This window comes from Ammodytes marinus (assembly GCF_949987685.1).
Source record: "Ammodytes marinus genome assembly, chromosome: 6".
Classification (NCBI taxonomy): domain Eukaryota; kingdom Metazoa; phylum Chordata; class Actinopteri; order Uranoscopiformes; family Ammodytidae; genus Ammodytes; species Ammodytes marinus.
In genome coordinates, this window is record NC_137235.1 from 20202328 (window position 1) to 20224716 (window position 22389).

The 22389-nt window shown below is 41.5% G+C and overlaps 2 protein-coding genes across 2 annotated transcripts in view; one reads left to right on the top strand and one right to left on the bottom strand.

Moving 5' to 3' along the window:
• LOC307251697 (dolichyl-diphosphooligosaccharide--protein glycosyltransferase subunit TUSC3-like) overlaps positions 1 to 14266 on the bottom strand; it is a 75309-nt gene extending 61043 nt beyond the window's left edge. Inside the window, exon 1 of the mRNA XM_080029094.1 lies at positions 14152 to 14266. Within this exon, the coding sequence (XP_079885220.1) occupies positions 14152 to 14256 (105 nt within the window). The 5' untranslated portion in view covers positions 14257 to 14266. The remainder of the gene's footprint in view (positions 1 to 14151) is intronic.
• A 7645-nt stretch (positions 14267 to 21911) lies between these two features.
• sgcz (sarcoglycan zeta) overlaps positions 21912 to 22389 on the top strand; it is a gene marked incomplete at both ends in the record, with an annotated part of 296277 nt that continues 295799 nt past the window's right edge. The window contains one exon of the mRNA XM_080028761.1: positions 21912 to 21950. Coding sequence (XP_079884887.1) covers positions 21912 to 21950 — 39 coding nt within the window. The remainder of the gene's footprint in view (positions 21951 to 22389) is intronic.

Here is a 22389-nt window from a genome sequence, read left to right on the forward strand (position 1 = left end):
TATTTTTTCAAATTGTCTACTGAACACATAAAATGTTTCATAATCGATTAAATCAATTTTAAACATCAGAGAATATACTAATTAGAATTAAGAAATGCACCGTTTCACTCATCCTTCTACTTGCTGGCCAAACCAAAGATGGTGGAAGACAGGGGAAGACCAGATAATACGGGGGAGAGGAAGTCTTTCCACAGCAGCGCGCAAAAAAAAAGTAGCTTAATAGCATATTGTTGTTTGTTGTATTGTTTTGTTTGTGCCATCGTGATGGACCACTATTATGCATTGCCCTCCGCTCACCGAAGCTGTTCCCTTGATCATGACTTCATTAAACTCTTTCTTATTGTATTGATCGTGAGCCCCCTAGCGGTGGAATATTACACACTGTGCTTTTAAAGTGGGAGAGGGTGTTAACTTCCTCACTAACAATAAAAATCCAGTCTACTGATAGTATTCTCATGAAGTCAAATCATGATTCATTAAAACAGGCCTCACCAAGAACAAGAACGGCGACAATTAGTGTGTCAAGATCTAAAAGCTCTCACTACTCTGGTTTTCCTTAGTTGGCCTTATCATTAATAATGAAGCATCCCCATGTACTAGTGTTGTAGTACACACCATGTAATTGGCACAGCCCAGGTTCATCCTGCCTCCTGCTATACATTTAATGTGCGCAAACTAAGACACAGAGCAGAATGCGTAAACACTCAGCAATGGTTTATTCTCTGTTGAACAAGTCAGACAGAAAACCAAGAGTCAATAATGCTTACACAGTGTTTAGCTTCATAAGCCCCAGTCTAAACTCAGCAAGTGGCTTGGGTTATGCCCTGGAGGCCCCACCCGGTAGTTTATTGCGCCTCTGTGTGCAGAGGCAGCAGGGCTCTTATTATTCCAATCCACTTATTAGACTGGTCCCTGGGTGTGGTAGCAAGCAAGCCCAATTCTTTGCAATCGCCATCTCCTCCAGATATATAACTCTCAGGATATATTATTCTCCTTGCCCCAAACTCGCTGCCCTGGACTATTTTTCTCTCTTTACCTCCCCTGACTATATGCCTAGGTATAGGAAGTGCTTACATTGGTTCTTTCTTTGTGCTGTAGTCAGCCTTAAGACAGCAACACAACACAAACTAGATATAACAGAGCTGGGGTGATGAACGAGGGAGTAGGGATATAAATATTCTTTCTTTCTCCATGACTATTTATCCACTCCCTGAGGGACACATTGCAATATTTTAAAAGGCAAGGGTCCACAACACTGCTGGCCAAAAAAAAAATTATATTGTTTTTTACTTCAAGTATGTATTCCACATGTCACAATTTGTATTCTTAGCTTTCTTCTTAACTATTCCTTTTCCCTAGCAGGCTCCATTTTTTTCTTTATCATCCACTCGCCCAAAAATGTTTACAAAAGGAAAAAGTTCTGTTCTTTCATACACATTCAACTTTTTCTAGGCCATAACGCTGGCCAAAGACTGCCACTATCAGTGCTTTGGGCTCTGGCGGTAATACCATTTTCCATCAGACTGATGCAGCAGACTTTTGCTGCAAAAAGTGTTGGGCTGTACTGTGTGTTGCAGATGTGAAATTTCCCGGCAAATTCATGAAACAAGATTACCCAAGCCGAAGCACTCTGTCCTCCAAGCACAGTCAAAGAGTGACTGTGCCCATCCTCAACTGAACTTCACCCAAAGAAGAAGCAGCAGTCAGCCAAATGATGCAAATCTCCAGCAACTCTTGTAGCATACACAGACTTTATTTTCAGAACAACCGTTTTTGACTTGTGGCCTAAATTTGTCTCTCATCATTAAACACATGTTGTCCATAACCTCAAAGAAGCGCATCTCAGAAGCAGTACTTAAATGTGTGCGTTTGAAACCAAAATGTTCTCTGGGCACCTTGTGAGTAGGTGAGGTTATGCCGAAATCCCTGATGTGCATCTACTCCCAAATAATCTGCCAAGTATGTTATTTCATGGAGACTGGAAGAAAAGCTATATAAAATTATTTATGCTTAACACAAGGGATTAATGAGAGTCTACGCGTACATAATGATTTTGATTTATAGTTCAGCCGCGTCTGACTTCACCCATCAACTATAGCGTGTGATCAGGTCGTATCAAACTTAGATTTTTTCCTGGACAGTAACACAGTGTTCACTTCACATAGTTTAATTTTACCGTGTGATGCAAAATGGTGGAGACAGTTCTTGTCTCATTACTGAATTTAAATGAGACCGTGCTGTCATCATCATGTTGTTTAGGGCTGCAACTAACGATTATTTTGATAATCGATTAATCTGTCGATTATTTTCTCGATTATTAATCGATTAGTGTTTTGGTCCGTAAAATGTCAGAAAATGGTGAAAAATGTTGATCAATTTTCCAAAGCCCATGTTGACGTCCTCAAATGTATTGTTTTGTCCAAAACACAAAAATATGTCAGTTTACTGTCATAATAGGATTAAAGAAACCAGAAAATATTCACATTTGAGAAGCTGAAATCATTTGGAAATTTTTTATAAAAAAATTACTCAACATGATTAATCGATAATCAAATTAGTTGGCGATTATTTTAATAATCGATTAATAATCGATTTGTCGATTAATCGTTGCAGCTCTACAGTTTTTAACTATGCCAAGCCTACAGAGTTTATAAAATAGTTAATGTAAACTCAAAAAATCCTCATGGTCCTTCCACGATTTATGGTGGTACCTTCTTACATCATACCTTTCAATATGTCAGATTCTCTTGAAATTCATTAGCAGCCTTCTAGACAGCGGCTAAGAAAGCCAGAGCCAAACATTTCTCAGATATTATTAACAAACACCCCTGCAGACCTTAAATCCTTTTCAGTACCATCAACTCAATTATTAACCCCGAAGTCTCCCCAGAGGTTGAATCCACAGGCAATTTGTGAAACTTTTTAAAAGTTTTTTTATTGATAAAATAGAAAACATAAAGCTGTCTTTTACCCCCTCTGCTCCCAGCACTTTACAGTGTACCCGAGCTGTTACAGCTATATCTGAAAAAAAATTCACCAGTGACTCTCGATGATCTGAGAGATATTATTACAAGCACATAAAACCCTCTATATCCCCCAATGATGCTATCCCCTCTCAGATCATCAAAGATACCTCTGATCATTATAAACACATGCCTTGTCTCTGGCACTGTCCTCTCATGTTTCAAGCATGCGGTTGTCCAGCCGTTGCTTAAAGAACATAACCTGGATGTTCATTTCCCAAATGACTACCGGCCCATATCTAAACCAGCATTAATTTCAGAAATTCTTGAAAAAGCAGTCTTCTCTGAAGTATTGCCATTTCTCAACTCTGCCAATGTCTTGGAGCCCTTTCAGTCTGGCTTTAAAGCACGCCACAGCACTGAAACAGCTTTGCTGAAAGTGTCTAATGACTTACTCCTCCCACGCTAGACACAGGTGAGAACGCCATCTTAGTCTTATAAGACTTCAGTACTGCCTACGACTACGATACAGTCAACCACCCCACTCTTCTAGCCCGTCTCCATCAGTGGGTTGGTATTAGAGGCTCAGCCCTGCAGTGGTTCTCCTCCTACCTCTCCCATAGATCCTTTTCAGTGTCCATAGGTCAGCACTCCTCTTCCTCTGCCCCTATGTCTTGTGGGGTCCCCCAGGGGTCCATCCTGGGTCCAATCTTGTTGTGTTTATATATGCTCCCACTGGGAAATATTATTAGAAAATACAACCTGTCGTTCCACTTTTACGCAGACGATTCACAATTATATCTCCCTCTGAGATCCGAGGACTGCCTTCAGACTCTCCTGGAGTATCTCAAGGAGCTAAATGACTGGATTCGGGATAGTTTCCTCTAGGTTAACAATAACAAAACCAAAGTCATCATCTTTAGCCCCTCCAAATCCAAAAAACTCATCTTCACTGACCTAGGTAGTCTAACCCCATTCACTAAACCTTCTGTCATTTGTCATATTTGATTACGAGCTATGCTTTAATAAGCAAGTCTCCTCTGTAGTAAAGAATAGCTTCTTCAAGCTCAGAACTATCTCTAAAATAAAGCACTCCTTATCACACCACGATATGGGAATATTTATCCATGCTTTCATAACATCACGGCTGGATTACTGTGACTCCCTCTAACTTGGTAGCCTGGCTCCGCCCGCCCGCCTACTTCCGGCCAAATTTCATTTGCCCTTCAGTAGTCAGTCTGGGTGTACAGCGCATTTCCCAGATTCTCCGGAGAATCTACGATCGTCCAATCAGCGAACAGAGCGAGTGGCTGAGAACGCTCCAGTTGAATGCTGCGTTCCTTTATACTCGGAAGAAGGAGATTTCCGACTTGGTAGTTCCGAGTTCCGACCTGTCTGTGTTCCAGTGCATCTGCTCGCGAAAGTATGGACGCCTAAAACATTTCTCATCCAAATAACTAAATGTTAGGCTCTAACAAGTTACTGTTGCCAGGTACCGGTAGATTCATAGACTACAATATGTATTGAAGTCGGAAATTTCCGAGTTCCCCGTGCAACTGGAACGCACCGTCAGAAGCCGGCTCATGACACACGTGACGACCAAACGTGATGCGATTGGTTGGCTAATCCAGAGTGGCACTGGGCAGATCCAATAGTTTTAAACTTCGACAGACACCTGCCTCCAAGTGAGTGAACGTTTGCCAATTACAGCACTTCCAGACCTTCTGTACAAATGAAATGAAGTACGATGGTCTGGTAGCACCAGGCTACTAACTTGGTCTCCCTCAGTCCCTAATATCACGCCTCCAAATAGTTCAGAATGCAGCAGCAAGACTGTTGACTGGGTCAAAAAAGTGGGAGTATATCACACCCGTTCTTGCATCCCTTCACTGGCTGCCTGTACAACAAAGGATCCATTTCAAGACAGTTCTTATGGTGTTCAAAGCCCTCAATGGCCAGGCCCCATCTTACATTTCAGACCTTGTACACTCAGCCCCTAGGTCCCAAATGCCTCGTTTCCACCGACTAGAGCGGGTCGGATCGGAGCGGTTCGGTCCGGGTAGTTTGGCTTTTCATTTGCCAAAAGTTGGGTAGGGTACAGTTTAAGCGCACCTAACCGCTCTGAGCCGCTCCAAATCTCAGTACTCCTCCGTAGGGGTACTGGCCGCCTGAAAGGGTGCCGAAACGGCGGAGCCGTCATTTGATTGGTCGAAAGAATCATTTCCGCCATGTGTAGTCATCTCGGCAAGAGTGAAGATAGTCTTGTGTTTTGGCGAAAATGTGAGCACAGCTCTGTTTATTGTGTGGTGTTTTTCCTCGTCAATAAATTAATCAGTTGGTTACACTGTGTCCCACAGTCACGTAGCTGCCGCAGCCAGTACTGTTCGCTCACTGTCTCTGTGAGTTGCGCCGAGCCGTCTCTGTGTGTTTACGCCATAGATAGTAGTAAATACACGCTCACAACAACACGGGGGGAATAAATAAAGAAGCGGCTGGTTTTAATCATTTCCGCCGTTTGTAGTCACCTCGGCTAGAGTGAAGAGAGTTTTGGCGACAATGTGAGCGTGGCACTGTTTATTGTGTGGTGTTTTTCCTCGTCATTAAATGAATCAGTTGGCTACACTGTGTCCCACTGCTACGATGTCACGTAGCTGCCGCAGCCAGCGCTGTTCGCTCACCGTCTCTTATCAGTTGCATCGAGCCGTCTCTGTGCTCACAACACAGGGGGGAATAAATAAAGAAGCGGCTGGTTTGACCAAGCAAAAACAAGAGACCGCTGGCTTGACCACAGTTGTTCCACAGCCCGATAGTTTGACCCACAATCTGGCGGCGGCTATCGCAGTCCAGCCTAAACCCCGCCCTACCAGTAAGGGTAGGGTCGGCGGTGGAAACAACACCGAGATTCTTAAAAGTGAGCAGTCCCGCTCTGAGCCGCTCCGATCCGACCCGCTCTACTCGGTGGAAATGAGGCATAAGATCCTCTAATAAGGGTCTTCTCCACATCCCTCACCCCAGACTCAAACAAAAGGGTAGCATTAGCTGCGCCGCGCTTGTGGAACCAACTGCCCCCTGACATACGTGATGCCCCCTCCGTTTTGCTTTTTAATCAAGGCTCAAAATACATCAGTAAACCTTGGCTTTTCCTCCCCATTAACTATCTTACCGCTGCACTACTATCTTTGTTTATATGCGGATGTCTGGGTTTTATGTCTTTTATGTTTATATTTATTTCTAATAATGTTATTGTTATTTTACCTTCATTGTTTACCTACTGAATGCACTATGTACAGCATGTATCAGTGCAAACTGTTATAAATGTGCTTTTATAAATACATTTTACTTATTTTCTTCATGGATTCCCAGCTGAAATTTGGTCTCATTTGATTATAACAAAGAAATGTATACAAGTCCATTTACATTACGATACTAAAAATGGTTAGCAACTGTACCCCTTAACTCTTGGTTGAAAAAAGATGGTAATAAATTCTGCAGCAAAAAAGTATAGATAGAGGGTAGTAGATAAAAAAAACATAGCGCCTATCTGTAAGAAAATCAGAAACACTTTAAAAGTCAACAGCAGTAAAATGCAAACGCATTGCATTGCATCCTCCAAACCAAACGCCAGTATTTTAATGTCAAAAGTCTCTTCTATTCTCTCTACTCCCCCACACTGCAAAGGCAGACTGAAAACAGCAAAAATGTATTGAGAGCAGCAGTGTGCCATGGAACAATTAAGTAATGAGAACCGAGAGTACCAAGAAGAGGAATGCAGACAGACAGGCAAAACAAATTGATTCTTTGAATACCAAAGATTTAAATATTGATGTATTAAACACACATCTGATGTGTTAATTGGACAGCTTAAATTAACTTAATAACACTTATATTGCTTTTAGCAGTAGTAGCCAGCCCTACAGTTTGTAGCTAGAGCTTGTGGTGGCAAGGGCAAGAAAAAGGGCAGTGAGGAAGAGCAGAAGTCTGTGAGATGAATACAAAATGCTGCTTCGCCATTTTGTCCATTTTCAGCTAAATAACATCTTCCTCCACTGCCATGGCCCTAGCCTCTCAACTGGGAAAGAACATTTCTCACATTATAACCCCTCAATATCTCTCCTCTGCTCATTAGAAGTGTGTCTGTATCACACTCGGTGTGTGTGTGTGTGTGTGTGTGTGTGTGTGTGTGTGTGTGTGTGTGTGTGTGTGTGTGTGTGTGTGTGTGTGTGTGTGTGTGTGTGTGTGTGTGTGTGTGTGTGTGTGTGTGTGTGTGTGTGTGTGTGTTTAGTGGCTAGCTCGTGTCCCTCTTGATCACATTCAGATCATTTGGATGGGAGTTAATAGTTGGTGAACAAAACATTGAACATTACGGTTGAAAGAAAACAATGTCAATGGCAGAGAGGGAAACCAATAACAGCTGGATACAATTCAGCTGGGTAGGTGATTGAGAAATGCTGTCTGTCACTCATTAGATAATGCAGAGGTGTCCTTGAGCCCGGTCAGCCCGGTCCTAACAGCAGACTGGGGCTTTAATGGGCAGCTCCCTGGTGTAATTATGTGAATGTGAAGCAAGTCATCGCTGAAAATAAGCACTGGTGTCAGTTAGGGGTGGGAAAAAAAATTGATTTTCCGATTAATATCGATTCTCTCTCGGACGATTCTGAATCGATTCAGAAAAGTTAATAATCTATTTTTTTTTTTTTTTTTTTGTAAATACTAATACTTCATGCGCCATTGTGCATGCACACCACACATGTGCGAGTTGTTTCCAAAGTGGCTTCAAAAGGGCTGAGAGCAGCAAACCCATGACCTGCACCGGCTTTATCTCTGTTTACGTTTTTGTATGAGAGCTGAATTCCAAGCCATACTTTTTGTACAATGTGTTGAAATGACATAGAAAATAATAGATAATAGAATAGAAATCCTATAGAAACATGATTTACGAGATTAGAAATAAAATAAAACTGAATTGGTTTAGTTTTTACATACTTCCATATTGTGTTGAAATGCAAGCTGCATTGATTATTGCACTGTTCATAGAAAGTCATATTTGTGACAAGAAAAGCTTTTCTCTTAATGCAATATTAGAGAAGGCAATTCATCTGTTGATTGTCTTTAATGATCATCACAAAAGTAGGAAGTGATTAGCAAACTCCGAGTAGCAAACTCAGATGTGCATATAAATATATTTTTGAAATTCACACATGGGTATGTACATAAAATCTTTTTTGCATTGAGATGCATTGAAAATCGATTTTGAATCGAATCGTTGACCTCTGAATCGGAATCGAATCGAATCGTGAGGTGCCAAGAGATTCCCACCCCTAGTGTCAGTAAGCTGTCCAGGGGGATTTTTTTTTTAAATCATTATTTTAGAGAATAATATTAGATAATATTCATAGTTCACTGTAAAACTTCAAGTTTTAAACTCTTAATTCCAACTGCTGCAGCTATTACTAATTTGTTTCTTGCCACTGAAGACACGAAGGAGATATAAATGAAGAGGCTGTAGCAGAAAGTCTAGGTTTGCTACCTGTGTGTGTGTGTGTGTGTGCGTGTGTGCGTGTGTGTGTGTGTAGTAGAGCAGACTGGAGTGCAGATGTGTCAGATGTGTCAGTCTCCATTATTCACTCATTGTCTATCTCATTCTAATGCTGTTTCCATTACTGGTTAATAGGGCTGCACAATATATCGAATTTTCATCACGATGACGATATTGCCTTCCCACGATGACGTGTACATGAATGTGCGATATTTGAAATGTGTGCTCAGCTGCGAAGCAAATCAATCACTCCCCAAACCACTCGCTGATCATGTGCCTGTCCATGCTCCAACCTGGCAACCCCAGGTTCCCCGAGAGCTGTCAATCAAAGTCCAGTGGCTCCGCCCCCAAAGTGTGAACATTTTCTGCCCGCATAGACAGAAAGCACTCCAAGAGCCGCGCGAAGAAGCAATCTGCTGCTTATCGCGCGAGCGAGAGCAGATATTTGCGCTGGTGCAATCACATACATCCCCTTGTTAGTCTCTTTTTTTGTGTGGGGCCGGATTTATAACCCATAATTACATGACACTTTGCCAGGTCTGTTATGTCCAGCAAGACAGACCGCTGTCAAGAGTATAATGTATAGCGAACGGGTCACCTAAGGACCTACGTCATAGTTTTGATGGATAGACGTCCACAAACAGGGCTACTACTCGTTCAAAAAACAATGGAATACTTTTTCAACGCGACTTTGCATGTATCAGGAGAGCAGGGAACACAGGAGTCATGGTTAATGTCCGACAGGACTCCAGTCAACACGACGTGAGTACGTTTGGCCGCATATTGACAATTAGCCTATACAGTAACTTCAGGCTGCAGCCCGCCATGTAAATGTGCGGCAGTCATTTTCTCCGTGAATTGTGTTATTGATTTTGGGGGCTATTCCTTTGTTAGCTAGATGGAGCTCTTGATATGTTGGCCGATTACATTTACTGTTTGTTTGTACAGTGTGCGAGTCTTGAGTTGTTAGCAAAACAGTAGCTCTGTGGCTAACGCCTGAGCCTACAGTCAGCTGAAGCAGACAGTCTAGCGGGGCGAGTAGACTATTCCACCGTTGCTAGTTCGTATCCTTGGTCGTTCCTATTTACTGGCGTTCTGAACTACATTTTCATTACATAAGAACTTAGTTTGCAATGACTATTCCAGTTATTAGACAAGCTCTCAGGGTTGCTAATAACTCCATACAGTCAGTGCCTTGGCGTACATACGACGAAGCGAAGATGAAACCTCGCGTTGCGAGTAAAGGCATGAGAGGCAGCAACAGTTAACTAACGTGTTGCTGAGTGTTACCTGCCACTTCCCATCTCCGTCCTTTCAAATTAAATTTCGACATAGTAGAGCCATATAGGTTGTGATTTATTTTGACAGGGCGCAGCTCACAATATACTTATTTTATTTATACATTGTGGGCACAATTTTATTTAGTTCAAAATCAAGTTTTATACACATCCATCATGCAGGTACAATGAATGGAGTAAAATATTTTATATTTTGCTTTTAGGAGATGCAATGAGGTCATGAGGAAACAAAGATGTGTTATTTAACAGAAATGTAGCACAAGGAAAGGTTAAAGCAGTGCTCTGTTGATTTGATTTTGTGTAAAGTTTTGGTGCAATATTTTGATTTATATTTTCTTTGTGGAAATGCATTGACTTCAGGTAAATAATTATTATATTTATGCAAATATATGTACATTATCAGTAATATTGCATAGCCGATCACATGGATATGAAAGCGCTGTTATGTTTACGTGACAATCCAATAAAAATATTTTACTCACTAAAATTACTGAATAATCGTGGTAAAATATCGTGATATCAATATTGACCAAAATAATCGTGATAATCATTTTGGGCAATATCGTGCAGCCCTACTGGTTAATCTGTCCAATCATTTATCATATTATTCTTCCTCTCAGTCAGCTCTTTCTTCATCCATTTGTTGTCATATTACATTTTTTCTTTCTTTCATTCAAATATGTTTTCACCTGTCGTGTATTCGTCCGTGCATTACCTCATATATTCATTGCGCAATTTGTCCACTCGCTCAATTTTCTGTTCATATGCAAAGTCAGCTGAATAGAAAGGTGCAGATGAGGCGGAGCTGGAGCAACAGCAAACTTACAACAGCAATGCAAATGTGCGTGGCCCGTAAGTTAACAAGATATCTAAACTAACTAAGGCATTTGCAGTTACATTAAATAGTCTCTTTGCAAATGTAACTTTATGGAGAAAAGGGGGATGGGAAAGGAAAGCAGACCAGCATGATGCTTCACTTTGTGGGATAGCCTGATGCTCTCAGCTCTTAGCGCACAAAAAGCTACAGTAGCTCCTCATATTGACATTTAATACCAAAACCATTGGCATTTCAGCTAAGGCCACATTCAGGCAGACAGTGTGTATGAAGAATCAAAACAATGCAGGGTCAAGCAATGTTACCTTCTCCCACACTGAACAATAAATGGATTGCCACAAACCATGTCAATAAGGCATGTTTTTGTATTTGTGTTCATTCATTGTTATGTATGTATGTGTCTATGTTCTTACAATTGCATATGTATCTAATTCACCTTCCACATAATTTCCTTTTTTTTTCCCCAGGTGTCATGGGAAAAGCAGGGAAGAGTAAACCAGTGGGCCACATTATTTGTGTTGGGGAGGGAGAGAGGAAGGATGAGCCAGTTCTACTACTGTAGTTTATTCAGCTAGGTTTTTTATGGTTTTAACAGAGAGCGCACAGGTGTAGTTTTATGAACTCTGTATTCCTCCTTCCCTCTTGCGATCGTTATGGCAAAATATTAAATAATTGCTGGCATGAACATTTGTATGAGATCATGTATTACAAACTGCTGTTAAGCTTTTGGCATCTGATAAGCCTTTAAAAAGACATTAATCTCTAACTCCAAAGATTTCATTGTATTACCATTAACAACACGCCCCCACCAGCCCCACTGCTTTCTTTTACTGAGTGCTGTTTTATCAATCTGAGTCTATGCAGTCACACAGGAGAGGTTCTCTAGAGTTTGTTAGGACTTAAAGCCAAACTAAGGATACACGCTTATTTCCATTTTACTTTAGGTTATTTCCATCACAAATGATGTTTGTGTTAGATTAAAGTAAAAGCACTACAACATGATCACATCGTGTAAGCTGTAAAGTGTGAGCAGGGCTCGACGGTAAAGCCATGTTCCACTGAGCGGTATAGTTTGGTTTGGTATGGTACGGCACATAATTAAGCCCCTTTTATACTACATGAACTTTCCCCAGGAACTAGGAACCGTTTAAGGAACGTTGTGAATGTTGACAGCAGGAACCAGGGTCTAGATGGTAGTTCCTGGGTAATTGAATTCCTCCGTTTTACCCTCGGAAAAATCCCTGCCTGGGCAAAGGCGGGTTAACTCGCGTGGAACAAGCATCGGTTATAGAGACAATCGGCAAGCAAATTAAGTGAGATGGTTGAAAGTACCAGAAAAGCTAATAGAAGGATCGTATTTTCTCAAACTACCATTCTGTCATCAAATTAACTTCCACCACACCCAAATTTAGAGTATCTCTCAGAAGTCCAGGTAGAACAAAGTAATAAAAATGTATCAGTATGTTACATTTTTTTCAAGAAAAAATAAATATAAATAGTAAAAAGCTGCACATAACTAAATAAAATAAAGAAGTTTCAGGTTACCCCACACACATATGATAAAGTAATGACTTGAGATGGTAGATATAGTGGCTTTGATTGAATCAGTCTTTAAATATCTCCTATTATACTACTTTTCTGGTCTTAATTTCTCATTAATGACTCCCAGGGTTTTTCCTGCATAGAGAATTTTTTGGCGCCCCCCAAAGTGGTGTTATGCCTCCCCCAAAGGAAAATCACCAGCGCCAAAATGATAAAAATTGAGAATATATTCAGCTATGTAAAACCTCTCCAAATGTGTTTCTAGTTGAGCCAAATACAAGTCCTCCTTCTTGTAGGGCTGGGCGATTAATTGCATTTCAATTTATTTTACTGCTTCCCTCGATCATGAAAACAAAAAAATCAAAATAAAATGATCATTGAAGCTCCCCTTTCTCAACCCCAACCCACTCCTAAAATTCACAAACTTTTCGCCTTTACTGTTGCATTCGCAACCCCAAAAAAGTTGTTCCGTGTTCTTACCCCCCAAAGGCCCATTCTGAGCCAGGAAAAACCCTGACTCCTATAGAGCAACCTGACTCGAATCACAGCACAACAAACTATGAAGATTTTCGAGAAACTCTTCCTCTCATCTGGGAGCTTTCAGCATTCGTGCGGGCAGATTTGAGCAGGCAGGTGGGGGCATGGCAGGAGCGTGCCTGAGCACGTTGCAGCATTAACATACATGGAAAATCCAGATTGATCTACGTAGATAAATCCCGGAAATTTGAACAAGTGAATCGCGACCGGCGTCCCTAGTGTTTAGCGCTCTGCACAGCCACCCCAGACGGTCAGAAGGGAATACGTCTAAATGCATGTAAGTCATTATTTGACACTCTAGTATGGTTAAACATGACTATAAATCATTATAACAACGTTTATAGGTCATAAAAGTTGAAAAAGCATAATAGGTGCTCTTTAAAGATCAGAGCATGCCTGAACACACTAACAATTAAGAGTAATTACAAAGATTAGTCCTGTTTAATCATCACAAGTTGCACACATGACTCTGTCCCCCCTGCAATTACAGCTTGTATTCTCGTTTAGGCCCCCATAAAAAATGTACACTCTTGCTCTAAAACAGCTACAGACAAATGTATCACCAATACAGTAACTACTGTATGCTATTACTATAATTAAAGCTATATAAATAGAATTGACCTGATTAATAGAGACAAAGTACACGTCTAACTAACAGCACACTTATATCTACAGATTCAACACAAAGCCTGTTACTAAACAGTCCTATTGAGAAATGACAGCTCGAGCAAGAGAGTCGCAAGATCTTCCTGAAAAGACCTACAATCGGTTCAATAAAATAACCACATGACAGTCTCGCACACTAAACCAGGATCTGTCAACGACTGTCCCAGTGCATTATAGGAACCGTATGCAGCTAGCATGCAGCTATCTAGTGTGATTACTGTGAGACACGCGTCGTCACTGCAAAACTGCACTTCCGGCATACAAGATTGTCAAAATAAAAAAAACTCATTGATGACAAAACACTGCACAGCAATGTTTAGCTGCAGTGAAGCTAATCTCAGGGTAGGCTATGTAATAGTAACCGAATGGAGACATGATATTTTAGTAGTGCTCCCGAACAATCAAATTTTCTACAAAATATTGTGTAGACAATATGTTAGCTGACTGACGTTACATTAGCTTGCTAGCAATTCTTAACCATGCATTTGCGCTTGTTTGCATCACGCAGAAAGCTAGCAAAGCTTTATCACAGCGGAAACAGTTGGTCCCAAAACATAAAAAAAGTCCACTTGTAAGCACTGTCTCTTTCGTTCAGATAATATGAGTGGAATTTGCTAACAGAAAGACCGGTTAACCAGCGATGCTCTCGGAGTGACTTCCTGTATTTTCTGGCTGTTCCTGAACCAGCTTAACGCACACCTGCATGTCTTCCTTTCATTGCACACAGCCCGACAATATTCACTGAAACTTTCATTTAGGAGATTGGGGCCTTACCTCCTTCTTCTTTTGACCTCCTCCGGGCGGCAGACATAGCACCAGCAGCAAGAAGACGGACAGAAACGGCAGGTGAGCGAAGGATTTAGCCCAAACAGACGCCATGACGGAAGGATGCTCTGACTGCGAGACACGTCTCCGCTACGTGATTGGATTCTGAGTCGACCAATCAACGGGAAGAGAGTGTAGCCGCCAAAGCGTTTGGGTTTTGTAGTTTTAAAGGCTGACGGCGGTATTATAGCCTACATAAAACATAGAAGCATATATTGGGTGCTGTTAAAACCGTTATAAAAAACGAAGAGGCAATGCAAGTCAATGACAAAGCCAGTTATCATCTTAATATCTATAAAAACATATTTTACATGTGAACAACATGTGATTGTCTTTGCACATTTGCACATCACTTATTTTTAAATAGATAATTGCACTTTTCTCTTTATATGGTATTTCTTATTGTATTTTTTTATATCCTTTGAAACTTGCTCATGTTTATTGTGTGCCCCATAAGACCACAGTACATTCCTTGTATGTATGAATGTAGGCTACCTTGCGATCAACCTATTCTGATTCTAATGAATTTAATAAATATGAACGTTCATCAGAAATCACTATACATGGTAATGTTGTTCTAATCCAACCTGGTATCACGCCGAGGCGTCACTTCCAGACGCATGGACCGGCGGCTCTATTTCACGCCGTGCCTGACCAGGGCGTCTCTATTACACGCGCACCTCCCGCCGTCCAAATGAACGGAGGAATAGTCTAAATTAACGGAGGAATAGCACCAACAGGGGCCGACATGTTGTCCCAGGAATAGCACGACATGTTCCCCCAGCATTTCAATACTATCTAGCTGCAGCCCCCTCGGTGGTTAGGGTTAGGGCAAGGGGACAGGGAGAGGTTATAATATAGACAAAAACAACCGCGGCCGCCATTTTGACTACGCGCGTGTAATAGAGACGCCCTGGTCAGGCACGGCGTGAAATAGAGCCGCCGGTCCATGCGTCTGGAAGTGACGCCTCGGCGTGAGATCGGGTTGTCTAATCTAGGCTACATGCTGCCATTTTTTTTTTTTTTTACTTTACTTCATACTTCACTACTTTTTTATTGGAATATGTTTCAGTCCCAAGAGCACTGGAAATGATTCAGATGGCTAAGTGGAAATTTCCCCCTGATTAAGTTACTGGTCTGCAGCTGGGCCTGCTATTTGTCAAAAATGTGAAAAAATGTGACATCTGAACCAAAGAGTGGTAAGATTGCCGCAGACACTTGATAGAGTTAATTGAGGGGGACAAGTGATTTATGTGAAATCGCTGGGGGTGACATGTCTCAGTTTCTCTCTATGAAATTACACTTTGTGACTAATGGAACACAGTAAATTACCCTTGCAGTAAAATGAATAATACCTGGATAAAAAATCTCAGAGCAATGGTGACGTGTTTTTTTTTTTTTGTTTGTTTGTTTGATTTTTGGATTGTAATTGATGATACAGATGCTATATGCATTTCAATATCCTGCAATATAATGCAACACCACAATACACTGCATTTCCTTTGTTGCATTTACTAACTGAAGCGAAAAAACCCTTGTTCGTCTTTTAAAATGCATACCTATGCGGCACACCCACAGTTACCTCAACTTAGCTCTTAGCCACTAATATTACTTTCAGGAGGTAAATAGTGTTGAAATGCACCAATAGATCTGCTTCATCCTAAATTAGAACAATACTTGACTTAATTGTTAGTCAGTGATCCCTTGGAACTTCTCTTTTGTTCAAGTCTCCTCCATCAGTTTGATACACGTGAGAACATTTCTGATATTGACCTGTGTCCGTCTATATCTATCTATCTATCTATCTATCTATCTATCTATCTATCTATCTATCTATCTATCTATCTATCTATCTATCTATCTATCTATCTATCTATCTATCTATCTATCTATCTATCTATCTATCTATCTATCTATCTATCTATCTATCTATCTACCAATGCAGATAGAAGCATTTTGCAGATGGTAAGAAGACCAAACATTGGTTATAAAATCGATGTAATTGGAAAAATATGGGCGCTGATATGTTACAGCAAAATAGGCAGTGAGAATGTGTGTGTGTGTGTGTGTGTGTGTGTGTGTGTGTGTGTGTGTGTGTGTGTGTGTGTGTGTGTGGGGGGGGGGGGGTTAATGGCTTAGTAATAGATGTGTAAGTGGCTTGCACAAGGTCTAATGACCTGCAGGAAGAAAGCAATGCTCCAGAATCTTCTGCTAAATGGTAGTGAGAGAGCAATACTTTTGAAGTGAAACCGAATGGCATTATATTAAAACAAGCTCACAAATGAATACAAAAATCATAAATTACCAATGAATATTTATGTATGAAAAAAAAGTCTATTCCACACAAAGGCAATCTCTCTCTCCCTTTCTCTCTCCCTCTCTTTCTCTCTCTCTCTCTCACACACACAAACACACACACACACACACACACACATGCACACGCACTGCTGAAATGGAACACATGTTAGAATATTAAAGTCAATGCACCGTGAAACAATCACTATGTGTTTCATGTCTTGTTAAACTAAAGTTCAATTCCTTATTGCAGCTCAATCAACATTTCCAGTCTTGTTGGGTTCGGTTGTTGAATTTGATTCAGATATAATCTGCAGATTCATATTTTCAGTCCAGTATTTGGTCAATATGACAACATAATTAAAAATGCCCAACATGAATTCCTAAAACCCAAGATGGAATACTAAGTGTACTATCAAAGAGGACTGATAAACCAGAAAAAAACTAAAGAAGCCGGATCCAGCGAATATATTTTGGGTTGGGGTTCAATAGTGTAGTAATTAGAGATTACTTTTAGGTAAGGTAAGGACCTGTGTCCATAGTTTTCCTGAAAGACTAGTCGTCCTTCATGATCGAAAAAACAGTGAAATAAACAAAGCTGTTGAAATAAAGAATTCCTCAAAGTCCCCCTCATCCATCTTAAGTACCAAACAAAGCAATCACTATATCTCACTTCAATTTTCGTTTTTGCATCCCCGTACCTTATCTCAGACTATTATAATTTGCAAGTTGCCGGAAAACTTTGAGCTGCATGGCAATAATGTAAACCCTCCCATAGGCGTCCCTCTCTCTAAAGCAAACAGCTGCACTCAGTATTCAAGCAGGAGAATAAAGCCCCTATCTGATCCCAGCCTCCGAGAGTGCTGTACGAGGGACCGGGAGGGAGAGAGAGATAGAGAGACACGGAGAGAGAGAGAGAGAGAGAGAGAGAGGGGGGGAGACAGAGAAGCCTGTTAAAGTCAGTCGCTGCCCCTGCACAGCTGCATCATGGGTCTTCAGAGAGATGGGGCAGGTAAAATTACAACGGGGGATTGAGACACTTCACTATACTGGAATTGAGGAAAAAGTATAGATACACGGATGTTATCTTATAGTGACTATAACAGTTAACCAATACAGTCACTGGGATTCTGTATATTTGCCTCTCTGAGAAAGAAGCAGAGAAATTAAGAAAATTAATTGGGCGACAGTAGGGCAGGAGAGATAGTGTTTTAAATTGCAGGGGGACAAGGCTATAGGCCCAGGGGGAAGATTGGAGGCAGAGGCAGACGACGATGGTGGTGTGTGTGTGTGTGAGTGTGTGTGTGTGTGTGTGTGTGTGTGTGTGTGTGTGTGTGTGTGTGTGTGTGTGTGTGTGTGTGTGTGTGTGTGTGTGTGTGTGTGTGTGTGTGCGGGGGGAGGGGGGTGATGTCATTTCCCGCTGGCACAGGACTGGGTGCCAGTATCCGATATCAGCGGCTCCTTTATAAAAAAATAACCTCTGAAAAAATGATTAATTGCCCGACAGCGCAAAGTTTATAGAGAAGAAAGGGAGATGGCGGCAGGGGGGGGTGTGGGGGTCCCTGAGTTACAGGAGGAGTGGGAAATAGCAAAAGAGCACAGGTGAGAGAGAGAGGTTGAAAGAGTGCAACATCAAAAGAGAAACAGAGAGAGAGAGAGATGGAGAGCAAGACGAACACGTTGTGGAAGAAAGGGATTGGAGAGGGGAAGAGATGGGAGTGATGAGAGGGGGAAGAGAAAAGAGCAGCAAAGAAGAGAGAGACAAAACAGAGAGGGAGGAGCAGAGGGAATGAGTGAGGCCTTTATTAATATGATGTCCCTTATCTCCAATTTGTGAATGCATATGTGTGCGCCCTCTCGTATAGGCAAATCCATTAAATTTGCAACAAGCCACAGCACAATAATATAAAGAGGGAAGGACTTGAAATGGCCCTTCAAAGAGGCTTTGAAGTTGCAGCAGAAATGTGCATACAGCCAAGCAGGATGCCATCTTGGAGGAGTCAAGGAGGTTGTGTTGTCGACAAAGCAATGTTCAAAACAGAGGAAATAATCTATCACTTCGGGCTCAGTTTAATTCAAAGACATGCTTCCATTCCCTTGGGGATTTATATTTTTATACTTTCCATTAAACCTACACATTCTTTTTTTTAAAGATAATTTGTTTGGCATTGTCTTTGCTTTATTAGATTGACTTGGAGAGACATAGTGGAAATGGGGCAAAGAGGGGAAGACATGCAGAGAACCGGGCGGGACTCGAATCCGGGTCTGCTGCAGGGCCTGGGCCTGGTGTGTGGGGGGGGGACGGACGGACGCTTATATTATATAATTAAAAAAAGTATCTTAACACCGAGCGTTTAAACTTTGTTTCACTTAATGCAAAACAGGTGATAAGGGTACATGTTTAAACTTATAGATAACATCATCAAACTTTGCCTACTCATTACTTATATTAAAACAATATTTTTCTTCAGGAATGTTTGAATAAATATGAAAATGTGGCAATATCTGACTAACAATGCGTCCATTTGCATCTCGTAGGAAAATCTAGATGTTCGATAAAGCCAGATTTACAATCTTTTGTTTCTTTTGTTTAATTTTTTTACAACAAATTAGTGTCCAATGTTTTGACAAAACAGATTTTGGATACCGCCTTTTTTAATTTTATAAAAATTAAAAATGATTAAAAAAAACATTTGTACAGGCTATAAAGATGCATTTTCTACATGTTTTTAAGAACAAGCTGTAAATCAGGCAATTAACAAACTTCTGTAATAACCTTCAGACTAGTGCTGATTATGGAAGGTTTAGTTTATGTAAGTGCTTTGGCAGTTGGCATTTTTGGTTCAGAGTATTGAAAAAGCCTAGTAATGAGATAATGGCCGTTAGAGATGGTAATAAATGTACAGACGCAAACAGCAGGCAAGGTTTAGTAAAAATAAACACCTACATGTATATTTTGGAGCTTTTAATATACTACTATGAGAGATACAAAATAGACAAATAGCTCAAAAATTCACCAGTGCTTGAGAAAACAATGTTTTCCCCCTGCAATGTCTCGCCTTCAATATTAATGATTAATTATGAAATGTATAAAAAAACGGTTGTGTTTTATACATCCTCAGCAGGATTGGGTGAAATGGTAATCATATCCCTTCTTCCCGTTAAAGCATGGCAAGTTGTTTTCCGCTTGGCTTGCAGAGGCTGTCTCAGTCTATGAGAGAACATTATTCAGCATATCTTACCTGTCCTGCTTTGTCTGCAAGTCTTCATATACCATATTATTGGTTTGGAGAACAGCAGTAAACATTTTCTTTCAATAAAATGCAACTGCTGAAGATAGCAGATTTGTACACTGCAGTTGGTGATTAAATAAATAGAAAAGGCTTCTATATTCTGTCTTAAAAATAGTTCCGTACCCAGTGATTCAAGGCCAATGAAATGGTGCCCTGCAATATCTAACTCCTTTGCAAAGCAATTCACCATATTGTTTTTTTCCCATGCAATTTTTTCTAATTATGTGACTGCCACATTGAGATAATTGTAGTTCAGATTTGGTCACAAATTTACCTTTTCTCTTTCCCTCCTCTCCTCTCCTCATTTTCTCCTCTTCTTGTCTTTCCATTCTGTTCCTTCTCTCCCTTTCCTCTATATTACACTAATCCAGTCTATTGCTCCTCTCCTCCTTTTGCCACCACACTTTCCTTCTCCTCTCTGCTATTCTCTCTATCCCTCTCCTCTCCACGGCTCCTCTCTTTATTCAAAAGGTGTGTGACAGATAATAAAAAGCCCTGGTGGTCGGCAGGCGGCGACACCTTATTATGCAGGAGAAGGATGAGGACAATTTGTACCACCAAAGGAAAAAAGAAAAGTAAGAAAGAAAGAAAAATCTATACACAAAGTTTTTGTCAGCCTAATCAAATACACGTGATTTGCCTGTCTATTGTTTCTGTCCATACAGTCACAATATGATTATATGTCAATATACAGTATATACACTGCTACGACTGTATCAGTGTCGTTACATTCTGCTTGCACACACACACGCACACACACATGCACACCACACACACACACACACACACACACACACACACACACACACACACACACACACACACACACACACACACACACACACACACACACACACACACACACACACACACACACACCTAGACTTTCTACAACAGCCTTCCAACAGGTTCTGCATTTAAATCTAATTCTTGTCTTCAGTGGCAAAGCAGCATTTTCGATTCATCTACTTGATTAGAACGAGCCTTTCCCCTTCTCACCCTCTTTCCCTTTTTGTCACACACACACACACATACACACACACACACACACACACACACACACACACACACACACACACACACACACACACACACACACACACACACACACACACACACACACACACACACACACACACACACCGGTACGTCAGTCATTGGAATAATATACAGCCTTTCCTCTCTCTGCATGTCGTCTCAACTCTCGCAGCTCTCCTCATCTCCTCTCTCCAACATTTCTCCCAACAGGACTCTCTCTACTGAACTCTCTCTCTCTCTCGCACACCCCATCCCTCTCTCTCTCTCTCTCTCTCTCTCTCTCTCTCTCTCTCTCTCTCTCTCTCTCTCTCTCTCTTTCCCTTTTCTTTCGTGGAGAGCTGATATCTCTGGCGGTTTGCCGCATGGAAGTCGCCCAGGCAAGGAAGAAAATCATCCGTCTGATCCGGACTCTCTCTCTCTCTCTCTTTCCAGTTGCAGAGAGCAACACAGCACGAGGAGCAGACACAACATCACCCTCACAGTGCCTGCATGGGATGCAACGGGATATAACAGCATTCATCCGCGGACCGGCTGACAGGATAGTCTAAACCACCGGCTTCATTCCTGCAGTGTGTGTGTGTGTGTGTGTGTGTGTGTGTGTGTGTGAGGGGAATATTTCTTACTCATCAGATGTAACAACCCAAAAAAAAAGACGTACCGGATCAAGTGCGCAAAAGCTGCAGCTCGAATTACGCGCGGCAAAATCCTGTTCTATTTTGTATATATTTGTTATTCCCTCTCCGTCCCCTGCACGGACAGACCGGAGGTGGAGGTGAAGGTGGAGGGGGGACTTTACCACGATATGGAGTCCTGAATTTTACCACGCGACTCAACCGGGAGGAATGAAACTGAGAAAACCAATCGCGGCGGTGGAGGAATATTAATCACCTAATCCCCTATAACACTAATCCAAAAGGATGTTGCAGCAGAGTTTGGGACTCTAGAGAGCATTCTAACTTTTTTTGGGGACGTCCTTTTGTTTTTTAAAATCTCTTACCCTGTCCTCATCTTCTCCTCCCGTGGGACATCTATATTTTTTTCCTGACTGATTTGCAGTGCACACACCATACTCCACTTCTCATCATGGACCGGTCGACGTCTTTGGATATAGAAGCGCTCAAGGTAAGACGCTCGCAGCCGAAAGAGAGTTGTGATCCCCTCGCTGGGATGTGTGTGTGGATTGATACATGACTGGGTGGCCTGTTGGGTGACTGGGTGTGATGGGGATGGTGGGATGACTGTTATCATCACCGACGGCTAAAGCTGCTGGCTGGGTGGGTGAGTGATGAAATGCCTGGGTGCTGCCGGGCTGGCTGTCTGGCTGTTCGGACTGGTTGAGTGACCCATTGGTTTTATGGGACGCTGCTATGGGGACAACTGGCAGGTGCAATTAAAGAATGGGGGTTTCCACATGTCGGGGTACCCAGCTGTTGCAACACTATCCAAGAAGAGCTAAATCTCTCCCACCCGGTCTCTTGTTTCTCTCGCTCTCGCTCTCTCTCTCAAACACACACACACACACACACTCGCGCGCGCGCGCACAGACACACATGCACAGACA